Source organism: Dreissena polymorpha, chromosome 6, assembly GCF_020536995.1.
Source record: "Dreissena polymorpha isolate Duluth1 chromosome 6, UMN_Dpol_1.0, whole genome shotgun sequence".
NCBI lineage: Eukaryota > Metazoa > Mollusca > Bivalvia > Myida > Dreissenidae > Dreissena > Dreissena polymorpha.
Window position 1 is genome coordinate 1,331,869 of NC_068360.1, and position 15,442 is coordinate 1,347,310.

At 33.3% G+C, this 15,442-nt stretch overlaps 1 protein-coding gene across 4 annotated transcripts in view; it reads left to right on the forward strand.

Moving 5' to 3' along the window:
• Positions 1-15,442, forward strand: part of LOC127836144 (uncharacterized) — a 151,071-nt gene that overhangs the window by 111,795 nt on the left and 23,834 nt on the right. For 2 of the 4 annotated variants that reach the window (XM_052362572.1, XM_052362573.1), the window contains exons 8-11: positions 225-293; positions 444-515; positions 1,417-1,534; positions 4,979-5,057. The exons of 1 other annotated variant lie outside the window; for it this stretch is intronic. In XM_052362572.1, the coding sequence (XP_052218532.1) occupies positions 225-293; positions 444-515; positions 1,417-1,534; positions 4,979-5,057 (338 nt within the window). The remainder of the gene's footprint in view (positions 1-224; positions 294-443; positions 516-1,416; positions 1,535-4,978; positions 5,058-15,442) is intronic. One more of the 4 variants, XM_052362574.1, reaches the window with a different exon arrangement.

Below are 15,442 nucleotides of genomic sequence, written 5' to 3' on the forward strand. Positions count from 1 at the left end.
TTTAAAATTTTGGCATTATCATAAATAAACAATTGCTTGAATATTTCTTGTCACAGTTGTTTAAATCGCGAAATGTGATGGTTTAGCTCTATATTGAATTATTATATTAGACATTTTAAACAAATAATGAACATTACCATATTGGAACCATTAACGGTTAAATTAATATTTCAAAGTTTTTTATCTGCACGTGATGCATGTCATTTATTATCAAATTTATACAGAATTGAAACACACAAAGAACACATTATCATCCTGAAGAAGAAGGAAAAAATACTGCAAAACAGAGTGAAGTAAGATTTCGTAATATCGTCTCTATTTACAACAAACTGATGCGCTTTTGTATCGAACCCGAATTTTCTAAAAATTAATACACAACGTTTAAACCTGCAATACACGAAAACAGATGAAAACAATACTCCCCAACGGTTGTATCATTGCAGCACATTGAACGAAACTGTCGAGGTACTGAGACCTAAGTCTGCTGTGACCTTCGGCGTTAGTAGTGAACCCAGGTTTGTTCCTTCTTTTGTTGCAAACGTTCACTATTGGAATCGCTGTTGCATTACAAAAATGAGATTTTCATCAAAGTTTGAATTTGACCATTAAAACCTAACTTATATTCTAACATGTATATTTATAAAGTATAGTTTTCATACATTTCAAAATTAACTCAGTTATAATGTTTACCGAAAAAGAATTACTTGAGAATGTTTATATTACACAATAAGTCAATTTACGTTTAATGGAAAATAGCTAAAACAGACAACGCGATACCCTCTCGCTTGACTCAGCTGATTAGCAAGGAAAGGTTAACACAATTATGGTACAAACAAAGGATAGTATGGTGTCAGCAATATGTCGATTAACAACATGGGTGTACATTTTTTCCGCCACCAGTATATATTAACTATTGATAGTCATGCTAAAGTGGATACAATAAAAAAAGAGAAGCTTAGGTTGCCTGTGCATTGAAGCGCAGTCAGTGAATTAATTAAATAAACTGCTTATATTTGATTATAAGTAGGAAACCCAAACGTATCTACGTATAAAGGGATTAACATACCACATATAGAGTTTTTGCCAAACATAAGTAATTTGGAATTTTTAGCGTGATTCGTGACAGTTAGTGAGTTAGAACCTTTACAAATGTTTTCAACCTTTTAAGAGTTCAAACGTTAAGCATAGGTCTGCATCTTATATTGAACAATAAGATGTAGAACGACAAAAACAATGAACAACATTTTAAGCGAATAGATAATCTTGTATAATAAACGTATATATTTATAAACAGAATGAACTCGCATCACACTCAAGTACATACAAATCTATGACATTTTCCCCACATGGAAATAGATAAATGTTTATGCTTGATAAGTATTGACAACTATCGAAAAGGTTTTGTTGCGTTTTCAGTCACCAACTTGAGCAGTTGATTGCAAAAGACGCCCAATTGAAACAAGAATATGATAAGATTCAAAAAGAACTTCATAACCATGACAAGCTGTTGAGCGGTCATCAGGTGAATATGACGGTAAATATTTCAAATGTGTTATGTTCCAACAGCTAATTAGTAAATTGCAATAGTTTTTCATTCAATAATGCTGTGTACCCGCATTATAGCTTTCTCTTGCTTAATATTGTGAAAAGTTTAATTAACTCAAAGGATTCTTTTGTAACTTAAATACGAAATAATTGACTCCTATCTTTAAATCATGAACCGTTCCAAAAAGCGGCGATGCATAAGCTTTTAATCTGCAACATTATAAAATAATTTGTGTCAACTATGATAATGATATTTACCCAAAAGCATACATGTAACATACACAAGCTACAGTTAACTGATGTCATATATGTTCTCATATCAAGGTATCAGACATATGATTAATAAAAGACCACATAGATACCAGACCTTATACAAGTAATCATATCATATTCGTTCAAGTCACGGCTCACTAGTCATACATAAGGTCTCTAGTATAATTTGTGTTTCAGTGATGTCCATATACTTGTCGCTTTTTTTTCAACATTTCGATATAATGAGTGCTATAATTGGTAGTGCATTATTTAATCTGAACATACTTATTGCTGTAATATAACTATTGCTTAATAAATAAGATCAACTACTATTAAAACTATAAGTACCCTTAAATGAGCTCAAAGGGTTCATCTAAAGTTTTTGTTTGAAGCAGATAAAGAAAACATCAAAATCATCCATGCTGACTTCTGTCAATAACAACACGTTTTACTCCTTGCATAACTTTTGCAATATTGAAGATAGCAACTTGATATTTGGCATGCATTAAGTATCTGAGAGTCAATTTAGGCCAGCAAGTCTGGGCCTTGATGTTCCTCACGTAAATTTTAATAAAGGAAAATCAATTCCTGTTTCAAAATGCAGATTTCTTTCTTAAACGATCAAAGTATTCTTAACAGGTACACTTTCTTAGTCGTTTGTGTGCCCCCCCCCCCCCCCCCAAAAAAAAAAAAACATATGTGGCAATTAAGGTAGCGCACCTCTAATGATTTCCCGCGATTTATTTTACGATCATTGCCGATCTTAAATGATCGGTTATTTCCGAGAGATGCATTTTTTTTTCAAACTTCAAAATTTGATATGTGTTTACCTAATTCATTTAGAATACATTATATTCACTATAAATATTGACTTTGATCCAATTATCATCTGAAAAATACGATTTCGCGATTTCTTCAAAGATCGATGAGCCTTTTTACCTGTTTACTTATGAATATCTAATTTAAGATTGCACAGATATGAAGTTGTTGTAGCTGAGTGGCTAAGGCGATGGACTTGTAACCTTATGGGATCTTCCAGCGCAGGTTCGAATCCTGCCGACATCGCATTCTTTTTGCGACGCGTTTTATTTCTTTTCTAACGTAATTTGATTTAATATAGCATATAAGCTATGTTTATTGTTAAATATGTTGAAAATTGTGAAGAACATCCTTCAATTTTTAAAATTAAAACATCGTTATGGCTAAATTGGGTAAATTACTGCTGAAAATACGAATGATGCATGTTGCATTTTAATGTTTATTTCAAAAAGTAAACGGTAAATCTGTCTATTTCTTGGTATTTTTGCTGTATATAGTGTTTCTATAAAAAATAACTTTAAAATATAACTTAAATGAAACTATTTTCAATTTTATGACACTTTGTTTTTAACCGACCCAATTTTTAATTGGCTGAACTCACATTTCATGGCGCTATTCCATAGATAAAAAATTGTAAAAAATAAATGTCTGTAAAATAATACTTATTTCATCTTGTTTAAACTTTAAACACCTTTACTGCATCTGTACACACCAACTGCATGTCCCTATTTGGAAATCTGAATGAATTATGGAACTTTTATATACCCCAGGGTTGAAAATAAACTGGACAAAAGCCGAGCGTGAGGGTGGATTTGAAAAAATCGGTATATTTTTTTTAAAAAGCATGGAAAGCCTACCTGCAAATTTGCATGTAGTTCAGTGAAATGATGCTGATTAGGAAAATAATTAATTAAAATATATTTGGATATGTGCCCATTAGGGATGCGCTACCTTAATACTGTTTTTGCACGACTGTGGTCTATGGTGGTATTGGAAAATAATATTAGTATTTAAGCGTTATACACACTTATCCGTTACATATAGCTCTATCCTTTTTGAGAAATGCAGGATTAATTTTATAGTGATAACATATGTCGCATAATCGGTGTAACACAATAACAAACACAAGTCCATTTCAAGTTTTATTGCGATTTATTTTTGTTTTGTTTTAAACTCTAACGTTTTCCAATATTCGTAAAATATCATGAACAAGATCTATGCGGCGGCCTAACGGCACCGCGACAAGAAGTAACTGGGACCTATCTGGTCGGTTGTCTAACGTGAACTGATTCCCCCTACTGAAATGCATATATTAATATACATTGAAACACTCAATCATGACGTGTGCAATTTCCGACGGAAGCATGTGCACAATCGCGTGTCTAAAGGTCACGACGTAATATGACATATGCAACGGACGTATATGAACGGTAGACTGTCATTTACATTAAATTGTACAACAATTAATGGGCTTCACACGCCTTCCCAAGAGATGACTAATTAGTTAAACACGCAATTGGCAATTACTTGGTGTAATCTCCTCGTAGTAACACGTAAATATATGATGTATATATGTTTATTTTATGCTGTCCGGTGGTTTATAGAGAAATATCAGTGAAATAAAATTGGTATATCACAGTTTTAAACAGTGAAAAATAACAGTGAATAATATCGATATTTTTCACTGTTTTACTGTGAAATGACGTCATTTTTTGGACGAAATGACGTCATTAATCCAGCGAAATAATACAGTTAAACTCATTTACAATGTTAATAAACGGTGAAAAAAGCATACAATAAAAAGAAAATGTGTTTTCTATGATCACTCGTGAAATAAAATCGATATTCCACCGAATCCAACAAATATCCTCTAAATATCTATTTAGGTAGACACGATATTAACTTGATGCAAACGAAACTAAAGTAACTATCCGTAGAAATCTATCATATGCACTATGTGAAGCATATATTTAAATTCATTGCTATCGCGTAGTGCATGTTATTTGAAATTGTATAATTTGGCTCAAATTTGATACCATGATTTAAATTAATATAAATATTAAGATATGACCGGCATCTTTATTAAAATGTTAATATATCTTACAGATCAATATTTAACCTAGTTCGAAGCAATTGATAATGTTAATGAAATCTTTGCAGAAAGTATTTTGATTAAAATTTCATTTTACTTAAATTAATGCTGCATAATTATTAATTATTTAAGTGGTAGTCAATAGACTGTAGGGGGCTGGATTAGATCATTAAACGCAATACTTGGCAATTTGTATTGTATTCAACATCAGCTTCTAGCATGTGTAGTTGTAACATAACCCGTAATCTTGAGTGCCTATATTATTAACAGGACTCTCCAACAACCAGAGGACTCTCTACTTTGTCAACAGACAAGTTTGAAAACGACGAGGTTATGCTTCGTAAACACAGTAAGTGAGCTAATCGTGCGGTTTCTACCGAAAATGTCACTTCACTGACAACAAAAGAGAGAATTTTGCAAGTATTAAATCGCGTTTCCGGTGAGCTATTATACGATGACTATTTTCAGATATTTTAAAGTTAGTCAGCGGTTTCCATAATCCTCGTGATGTTATGTACTTTATGTTATCTCATAATCCTAGAAATATCAATGGTACAATGGTATTGTATATTCATAGGAGGTATTGGGGATTTTTTCTTACATTAATCTGGAGCTTGTATGGCCTTATTTGTACAATCCTAAGGTAAAAAAAACTTCATGCTATCATGTCCTAGATATATAAGGCAGTTTATTTGAGACATAAGGGTCTTCATGTTATTGTATTCACACACACACACACACACACACACGCACACGCACACACACACACGCACGCACGCACGCACGCACGCACGCACGCACGCACGCACGCACACACACACACACACACACACACACACACACACATATATATCGAGGGGTTAGAGCCAAAAAGTAATACGTCCATTTTTCAAATAGTGGAGAAAAACGCAAAATAAGGTTTGACAAACTACAACTTTTATTTGAATATGAATATTAGCATAATATTATGTTACAATATTAGGTAAAAGTATTGTTATGGCATTATAAACATATCATAGAATTGCATACAATATTTAATGCTTTTGTATTTAAAATAGCACTTACTTCATTATGGCATAAAGGTAAAACATATATATTTTCTGTGTGCCACTTTGTTAAGTGCACTTGGTGCTACTTAGCATAAGAATAGTACCCTGCTTTTCCTATGCCATACAGGTCCAAGTTCCCTTAAGGAATAACAGCCCTGTGCTATGCATATATTTTGAGAGACTGAACGAAACATGTGCACTTAGCACAAGTTCATATTAATATTCATAATACGAGATATTATTATACAGAAGTACATCATTATTTCCTTTTGCATTCTAGATTTTAACAGTACATACACATGTAACAATACATATATTTCAATCAGTATGGACTTGTTTGACTCCAACCTTCACAATGGAAGAAAGTCAAGATTCAGATTTTCTATTCCACATTTGAATCTCCACTTTCTTCCATTGTATCTGCTTCTGGAAGACTGTCCCTAGTTGTCTTATCAGATGGAATATCCTTTAAATACTGGTCATATTATGAAGGAATTATTTATCAGAGCAAAGTGAAAGCAGGTATTTTCTCTTTGCTACTGTAATTGGAAGTTTGGCATCATACAAGGGTTTTAAGTCACATTTTATAGAAGGTCCTTTCCTTGAGGATTTATGTTGCACACACTGAAAACTGGTGTCATCAAAACTGCTCTTAAAAAACACACGCCCCGGATAACTTTTTTGCAGTTTTATCCATGTTATTTTTGCCCATTAAACGTTTTGTCCACTTACATTTACAACGTTTAACGGTAGAACATATTTGGCTACATGCTTGATATCTAAAAAGTCATAGTATTTCATCGGCACTACAACATAAGGATTTCTTTTTCGTGCAACCTTCACAATTGTTTCTCACTGGCTTGGTACATATACCAATGTAAGTTTCTTTGCTCGTTCTATCGAAGCATGTACACTATCACAACTCCAACTGAGTATGTCCACTTTCTGAATACTTTTGTTCAATAGTGTCTCTATGTTTTTACATTTCTCTTAAGCATGCATCAATGCAACAGTAACAACCCTATTTCGATTTTGACCACAGCAACAGTCGGAATAAAAACAGACATTCTCTACTGTGATAGGAAGAGATTTCATGTAAGTCAAAAGACAAGTTCCCTCTTCACAAGAGACCCGTTTTCCTTCAGTTTCATTCCACAAAAACCATGTCCAACTTGCGTTTTGTAAATAATAAAAGGAAAGATTGTAACAATTGAGCTTTCTTTTATAATAAACTTTACTCACAAGAGAACATGGAATCGGTAAAACAGCCTCTAGATCAAATGTTGCAACATGGTATGACTTGTCTTGTTTTGCACGAGACTTATCCAACTTCTTTTCATCTCTAGCTCTGTTTTTTTCTTTTGATATGGTATTCAAAAGCAATTTTCAAATCGGTGGTTAGCTCGCCTGCTATCTCCTTATTTCTATACACAGCGCACGTCTGAAACTGGTCCTTCTTGGTTATATGGAATGAATAGTTAAACTCCTCACAGAAAATTGTACGATGTATTGCCTGCCCGTTTCTTTACAGTTTTCTTTGTATAATTAATGCAATTTACTAATATTTAAATCAGATCGTAGAAAACGCCTTTGAGTGTCTTGGCGTGTGTAATGTGCTTCTACAGTAGGAAATGATTCTATATGATTACGAACATCTTCTATGATTGCATCTGGGGTTGTGTTATGGGGAGTGTGCTTTTCACGCCTGTCAAAGGAAGCCAATGTTCCTGAAGATAGTGATTTCAGTGCTGTATCTATCATTCTGCCACCAATAGCTAACGTCTTCTGGAAGAAAGCTTCGCAAACACATTTCGTATCTAAGTGATATACTTTGGAAATAGCTCTGCGCTTTGATGAGTGTGTCCTTACACGACTCGGCACATCCCCCGTTAATGGCAAATGTAAAATATTGAAAACAATCCCTGAATTATGTGAATATGAATGAGGTTGGATTAACATATATCCCGATCAAACTATAATATTTAATACATTGTATACCCATTGTCTGGTATAAAAAAATAGTAACATAGGTTTAAACTCAAATTCCTCATGCATAATACTAGTACGGTTACTTTGTTTAAAATTATTTTAATGTGTGTATTATAAACTGTTTGGAGGGAAACTTATGTCTGTTCTCCATTTCATGTGCGTGAATTACATTTTGAACTTGAGTAAAATACCTCCTTATTATACCATTCGACCCTTACATATTGACTGATTGTATTCATAAATGTAGCATTATTTGTGTTAAATTATATTTGTATGTTTCTTATTGGCTTTTGTGGTCATGCCCTTCATTAAAATATAAAAAAACCTATGTGGTAACAGTGATACATGCGTAGTAAAGTTTAACACCCTGATGTGCGTGATGCTATTCGAGACTTAAGGTAGACGTTACTATTACTCTAAGAGAGATTGGCAGGATGTCACATGCTGAGAAACATGCTGATAATCATTCATTGCTTAAACAAGTGATCTACGTAAATTGATGCGGGGTGTTACAAAAAAAACATTATAATCATAGATGATGTTCTAAGTTCATGAGGTCTATCCGGAACAGGGCCTGCATTATGTGGAGACCCATAGTGTGTCCCACCACTTCTACCTAATTTAATTACTAGACTCATGAAAGTTGAAACGAATTTTAAATTAAAGCTTCAGTTTCCAGCTACATATGTATTTAGGTTTTACTGAAAGTTATTCAATTTTGGTGTGGTCTTATGCTGTGGGCGGGGGGGGACCGGATTGCCAAGAGGAAACCCACCTGTCCGTTATAGTGACCACCTACCAAACTCACGTGCCCTGGGAATGGGGGTTGAACCACGGTTGCATAAGTGAGAAGTGCATGTACCAACCACTGCGCTACCCGTAACCGGACAGCCTTGTAGATAATAAATTAACATAAACCTATTTAAATTGAGATTTTGAAAATCAGGTCAATGCCTTTGTTGCATAATACAAATAAATCTGGTCAACGTGTTTGCTGCATAAAACAATTAAACCAGGTCAATGTGTTCGTTGCACAATAAAACTAAGTCAGGTCAATGTGTTTGCTGCATAATACAACTAAACCAGGTCAATGCGTTCGCTGCGTAAAACAACTAAATCACGTCAATGTGTTCGCTGCATAAATTATCTAAATCACATGAATATGATTTCTGCATAATACAACCAAATCAGGTCAATGTGTTCACTGCATAATACAAATAAATCAGGTCAATATGTTTGCTGCATAATACAACAATCAGGTAAATATGTTCACTGCATAATGCAACTCAATCAGGTAAATGTGTTCACCGCATAATACAACTAAATCGTGTCAAATTGTGTTTGCTGCATAATGCAACAATGAGGTCAATGTGTTCACTACATAATACAATCAGATCAATGTGTTCGCTGCATAATGCAACAAACAGGTCAATGTTTTCACTGCATTACGCAACAAACAGGTCAATGTGTTCGCTGCATATTGCAACAAACAGGACAATGTGTTCGCTGCATAATACAACTAAATTAGGTCAATGTTTTGCTGCATAATGCAACTAAATCAGGTCAATGTGTTTGCTGCATAATGCAACAATCACTTTAATGTGTTCAATGCATAAAACAACTAAATAATTTTAATGTGTTTGGTGCATAATGCAACAATCAGATCAAATTGTGTTCGCTGCGTAATGCAACGCTCATGTCTATGTGTTTGTTGCATAATGCAACAATCAGGCCAATGTGTTTGCTGAATGATGCAACAAACAGGTCAATATGTTCACTGCATAATACAACTATCAGGCCAATGTGTTCACTGCATAATGCAAAAAACAGGTCAATGTGTTCACTGCATAATACAACAATCAGGTCAATGTGTTAACTGCATAATGCATCAAACAGGTCAATGTGTTCACTGCATAATACAACAATCAGGTCAATGTGTTGTTTTTCTTTAAACAACTAAATCACTTGAATGTAAATGCTGCATAATTAAACACTCACTTCAATGTGTTTGAAGCAAAATGCAACTAAATCAGGTCAATGTATTCGCTGCATAATACTTCTGAATCAGGTCAATGTGGTCATTGCATAACACAACTAAATCAGGTGAATGTGTTTGCTTCATATTGCAACACTCAGGTCAATGCGTTGGCTGCAAAATGCAACGAAATCAGGTCAATATGTTTGCTGCATAATACAAAAATCAGACAAATGTGTTCGCTGCGTAATGCAATCAGGTTAATGTGTTGGCTTCATAATACAAAAATCAGGTCAATGTGTTATCTGTATAATGCAACACTGAGGTAAATGTGCTCCCTGCTTTAAACAACAATCAGGTCAGTGTGTTCTCTGCATAATAAAACTAAATCATGGCCATTCATACCTTGACAAAGAAATTAGTTTTTACAACGATGTATGCATTTGATTTTTCGTTCATTTGCTCTTCTTATTGATATCGGAGTTTTTCAAATTGCAGCGTTTTATCTTTCTCTGATATATTGTTTAAGTGCTAGAAGGTAACAACATTGCAGGGCATAGGCCTAATTTTTGTAAAATAATACAGGTCATTTACCCACAATCTATTTAATTACATTTCTATTTGATTTATTGTTTTTTAATATTAAAACATACATCTGTAGCAGTTAGGAAAAACTTCCGTGTCATACAAATATAAACAATCAATAGGAAACATCCTTAAGGGTATGGTGATTTAAAAAATGTGCTATGTTGCAGATAATATTATAACATGTATATTGCCTTTCTAAGTTTTGCTTGTCAGCATGATCGTGGCAGTCCAACTAGTGTTTTCCGGTCAAAATTAGCAATGTTTGTATGAATCCGGAGCGAAATATACATAGGACAATTTGTTAGTGACTATCTGATATATCTGTTACGTTGTTAACTCTTATCGTGTTTAATTTGGTTGTTATTGTATCTATAAACTATGATGTTCATAATAGCAATACTTAACTATCGGTCCTTCACAGTCAACATTTAAGTATGCCCTTTCGTTTACCAGATCTGCTTGCCGCTCCTCACAAGTAGTTATTTCCGTTGATCTTGATTGAGACACCAAATTGTTTGTGGTACTTACAGTAATATATAAAAAATTAGACCCAATCCGAAAATATTGTGTATGCCCCGGCATTGACTGACTGAGAGGTATATAATGATTGACTCAACCTTCCATTTCTACATGGTTAACACAAAATGGCACATTTCATAGAATATCAATTATGTTTCCTACAAAGCTTTCATACTTGCATGGATGTTGTCCTTGAACACTATCAACACACCCACTCTAACCTTACCTCATGTTGCTGTTGACGCTGACCTACATTTGGCTCAGACTAATGCAGAGTCCAATCTCTTGTTTAACCCTTTTCAACTTAGATACATATTTGTACACATTTGTAGTCTCTTAAAAATACTATTAAATTGAATTCCTATTTAACAAGATGCAAGTTGTAAAGGCCTCATTTTCAAGCCTTAGGTAATGATTAGCAGCGAACAGCATAAAAACCTGAACAGCCTGCGAGTTACTCGCAGGGTTAGAGTAAGAACGGTATTTTATAATTTTTCTTTTTTCGTCAATCTGGTTGACTGCCCCTTTAAGGCTAGTGACTAATTACTGACTTTACAATACTGATCTATTCATCGTATCTTAAAATCTGTTTCTTGTGCAAAGTATGCTGTCTCATCATGTGTTTTTAAAAGTCCTTTTTCAGACAGAATTTCACTATTAACACCCTACCAGCTCACATGGAAATATGTATAATAGGTGCCCAATATACATAATTATGTATCTTTATCAAGACATGGCAGTGGGGAAAGATTCGTGCTTAATATCATTCAACATGTATTTCTATGAAGTCATTCAAGAGCCACTTATTCAGAAAACGGATGCAATTTGTATTAATTGCTATTTCCAGCCATCCACTATTTAAGTACTCACAGTCAACAAGGGTGTGTGTTGACCTTCTTGTTTTACTGAAGCTGTCTTATCCAGAGGTTTTGATCTAGATTCCTTTCCATGCCTGTATGCAGCGAGAAAATTGATGGCAGATATAATTGCGCACATGTTCATGTTTTTTGTATGTTCATGTTATTTGCATCTTCCTCCCATGTCGACATTAATAGATTTCATTTGCCTTCCATGTAAACTTAAGTAGATTTTACGCAATCAATTGAAGGCCACAATTTACTGTACATGAAATATTAATGCTAGACATTGTTTAATCTATAAAAAGCATTTTAGTTGGCAATTTTGTTATGCTCTCTTCCAAAAACACTTTTAATAATTTAACATTCAGACTGGAGGAGGCTGAATGGTAGATTGTTCTCAAGTGGTTCAATACAGAGTCATGAATGCATACTTCAACCACTAGTTAATAACTAGAAGTGTTCTCCTCAACAAGGAAGATTTTATTCATAATGAGAAATGTTTAATTGAAACTTAAAGTGATTTTTGAAAGACACTAAACTTAACAATACCATCATTGTGATTATATACTTGGAAAAAGTATTTTGAGTATGAAAACCCACCAATGGTTAAAGAGGTTTGTTTTTAGAACATTCAGTTCGTACACTTATTATACAATTTAAAGCAAGCTCCACAAGATACTTTGCAAAGTATTTGTAATTGACTGACATATATAGTTTAATCATATAGAATACAAACATGTGCTATGCTATCTCCTAGATCATCTATGGCAGTATAGTACTTGCATATTTCTGCATATAAATTTTTTATCATTTGTTTTCAATGGTTTTTATATCTCAATATAAGCAATAATTTCCTTTTGCCTTATTAAAATGGCATGAGCAAACATTTTGGTTCAAATTGCACAATAAAGTGGATTTTAACAAGTTTACAATTCCACTGCAATTTACAGAATCATTTTTAACTTTCCTTTAATTAATTATTATTCTTTCACCACCCTTACCTATTTTATGTAGACAGATTTTGAAATTAAAGGTTATTTTGCGACAAATCATGTGATTATACTGCAATACATTATGGAGTTATTCTGCTATCAAAACCTGTAAATGTTGTAGGGCTTTTTTCCTTCTTTGCGTGTGGTCTGGGTCAGCCATCTCACAGTTTTGATGCAAGCATTTCACAAATCTAATATATCCACACTATTTTACAAAACCAGCCTTTGTAAGTTGTTTGGCATTTAACATACATTTTATATTCAAAAGTACAATTCATCCGTATGTCTGTCACAAACTTTTTAGAGCTATATCTTAGAAACTATTCAAGTTTTTTTACATGAAACTTCATAGGTGTCAATATATAAATGAGGAGAAGGGGGATATCAGAAGGAATTACAAGTATGAAACTGGTGAAACCAGTGTTGTAACGTTAGTTCGGCTAAAAAACCACACCAGTGCATTGGACCGTCAGTAAATTGTATAATAAAACTTGAGATCCTTTGTTTAAAAGTCAGCATGGGGATCCAGATTTGTTTGAATTAGGAGTCACTTTAAAGATATCACAGTAAGATTTAAGCATGCACTTTTACAACGGAAATACCTTGAATCAGAGAGATCATGTGACGAAAGTGAAAACACTTGAGTAATGTAGTACTGGCAGAGAGCGAGGCAAGGGCAGCAAAGTGGAGTAGATTTTCGTATTCTTATCCGTTTATATGCGTAAATTTTCTTTAAATCTTGAATGATTTCTTTTCAAATAGATAAAATTGCATTTTCATGAAATGCATTTTAATGTCAAATATTGTTAATATGTATGATTCATAGGCAATCCTATGCGCATGTGACATGGCACAATTGTTATTGACAAAGTTTTTAAACTTGGAAAAATTATATGGCTTACATTTCTCACACGAGAACTAAAATTCAATGTATAACTAATGTGTCTAGCCACACAACATAAATCACATAGACAAACATTTTAATGTTTGTCAAAAGTATTGACTATGGATCATTGAAGATACAGTTAAACCTGTCAGAATTTAGTTGCTCATATGATGTATGATTTTATTTTTCGAAAGCAAAAGTGTCCAGCCAATGAAAATATTTTACTACACCTATGCATAAAAATCATCATTTTACAATTTCTACAAGTATGTGAATATTGTTTGTAAAATTTTGAGGAGTTTGTGATTAAATTTCTCACAATTTTAAAATTTGTGGGATTTTTTTTCCAAATAAATTGAGCGTCTTACTTTTACTTCACAAAAAAGGAAAGAGAGCCCTCTGTTGTCATGGTAATTCAAGAATTCCCAGATGTTCAGTTCAGTAAAATGTGCCTCCTTAAATATGTGATATAGGAGACGTTTGACAAACATATCATTCCTGCATTCGGCCCAGTGAAACCACATTTAAGTAGTAAAATGTTCATACATAAGTTACCAAACCTGTTTTCTTGGTATACATTTTGCATGATTAGCTTAATATTTTTATTGAATGTAATTTCCTCAAATAATCTTAATGAACCTGACAAAAGTTATTATAATTTAAGTGTGTTGTCGTCATGAAAACAAATGTATGTATTTTTTTGTTGAAAAGGGGCATATTATGTATACACAATCATGTTAGATTTAAAATTATATATAGCTTACGTTGTTTGTTAAGGTAATAACCAACGGTTTGTTATTCTGATGTTTGTATTTAATCTTATTCATCGGAACTCCAAACCGTTGGTGATTACCTCACGAAGACAATTATTAATTCGCTTCTAATTAACTCATGTCCATTTTGTCTCGGTAAATTAACAAAACATGCAAAGTTTAATACTTTCGTGCCATCAAAGTCGGGACCTACAATGATTTCATTACAGTTCATGACACCGAAAGCAAAGTAGAGCAAAGTTACAGTATAAATCTAATAAAGCAAACTCCGATTTTCGGTTAAGGCCAACTAAAATATAAAAGTAAAAATGTTTATCTCGACAATATTTAAATCAAAGTAAAATTTGGGCCAATTGATATCAAAAACCTGGTCAACCGGTTAAAGGTTACGCTAAAGGTGTAACAACTGTAGAAGCTACCCTTATGACTAAATGTTGATCACATTTGGTAGTATTTGTATCATCACAATATTACAACAAAGATTTTATAAATATTAACATATTATTCAACATCGGCGCATTCAAAATGCAATGCCAATAGGTTTCATATCATATATATATATATATATATATATATATATATATTGACTAACAACCTTGTTAATTATTATCCTGGAGTTTTTACATTCCGCACTCCAGGGACAACATCCTTTTAAACACATCGATAGACCAAAAAATTACTTATAATTTATTATATTCTGAACCGCCTTGTCACTTAGGTTATGTAAATTGCTGCCTATGTTGTAAATGCATAGTGATTCTCTACAGCAGTTGTTTAAATGTGAATGCAGTGGTAAAAGCTCGTCACAAAACGAGGTTCACATAATTTTTATAACAAAATTAAGAGATTAACCGAGACTTACCTAAGTTGAGATTGATCACAATTTTATCGACTGCATACTGTTAAATCTTCTGTGCTTTAGTATTTGCCTTGCATCTTGTATTTTGGTCCTCTACTGAGAGTTAGCTAACGTGGTTATTGGCTTCTCTTTGTGTTGTCTACAATCAGCTTCAAATCTCCACTTCAACCACTGGGAAGATTCGAACAAACCTTCACATAAATGATCAATGGGTGATCCTCTATCAAAGTTGTTCAAAACGTTC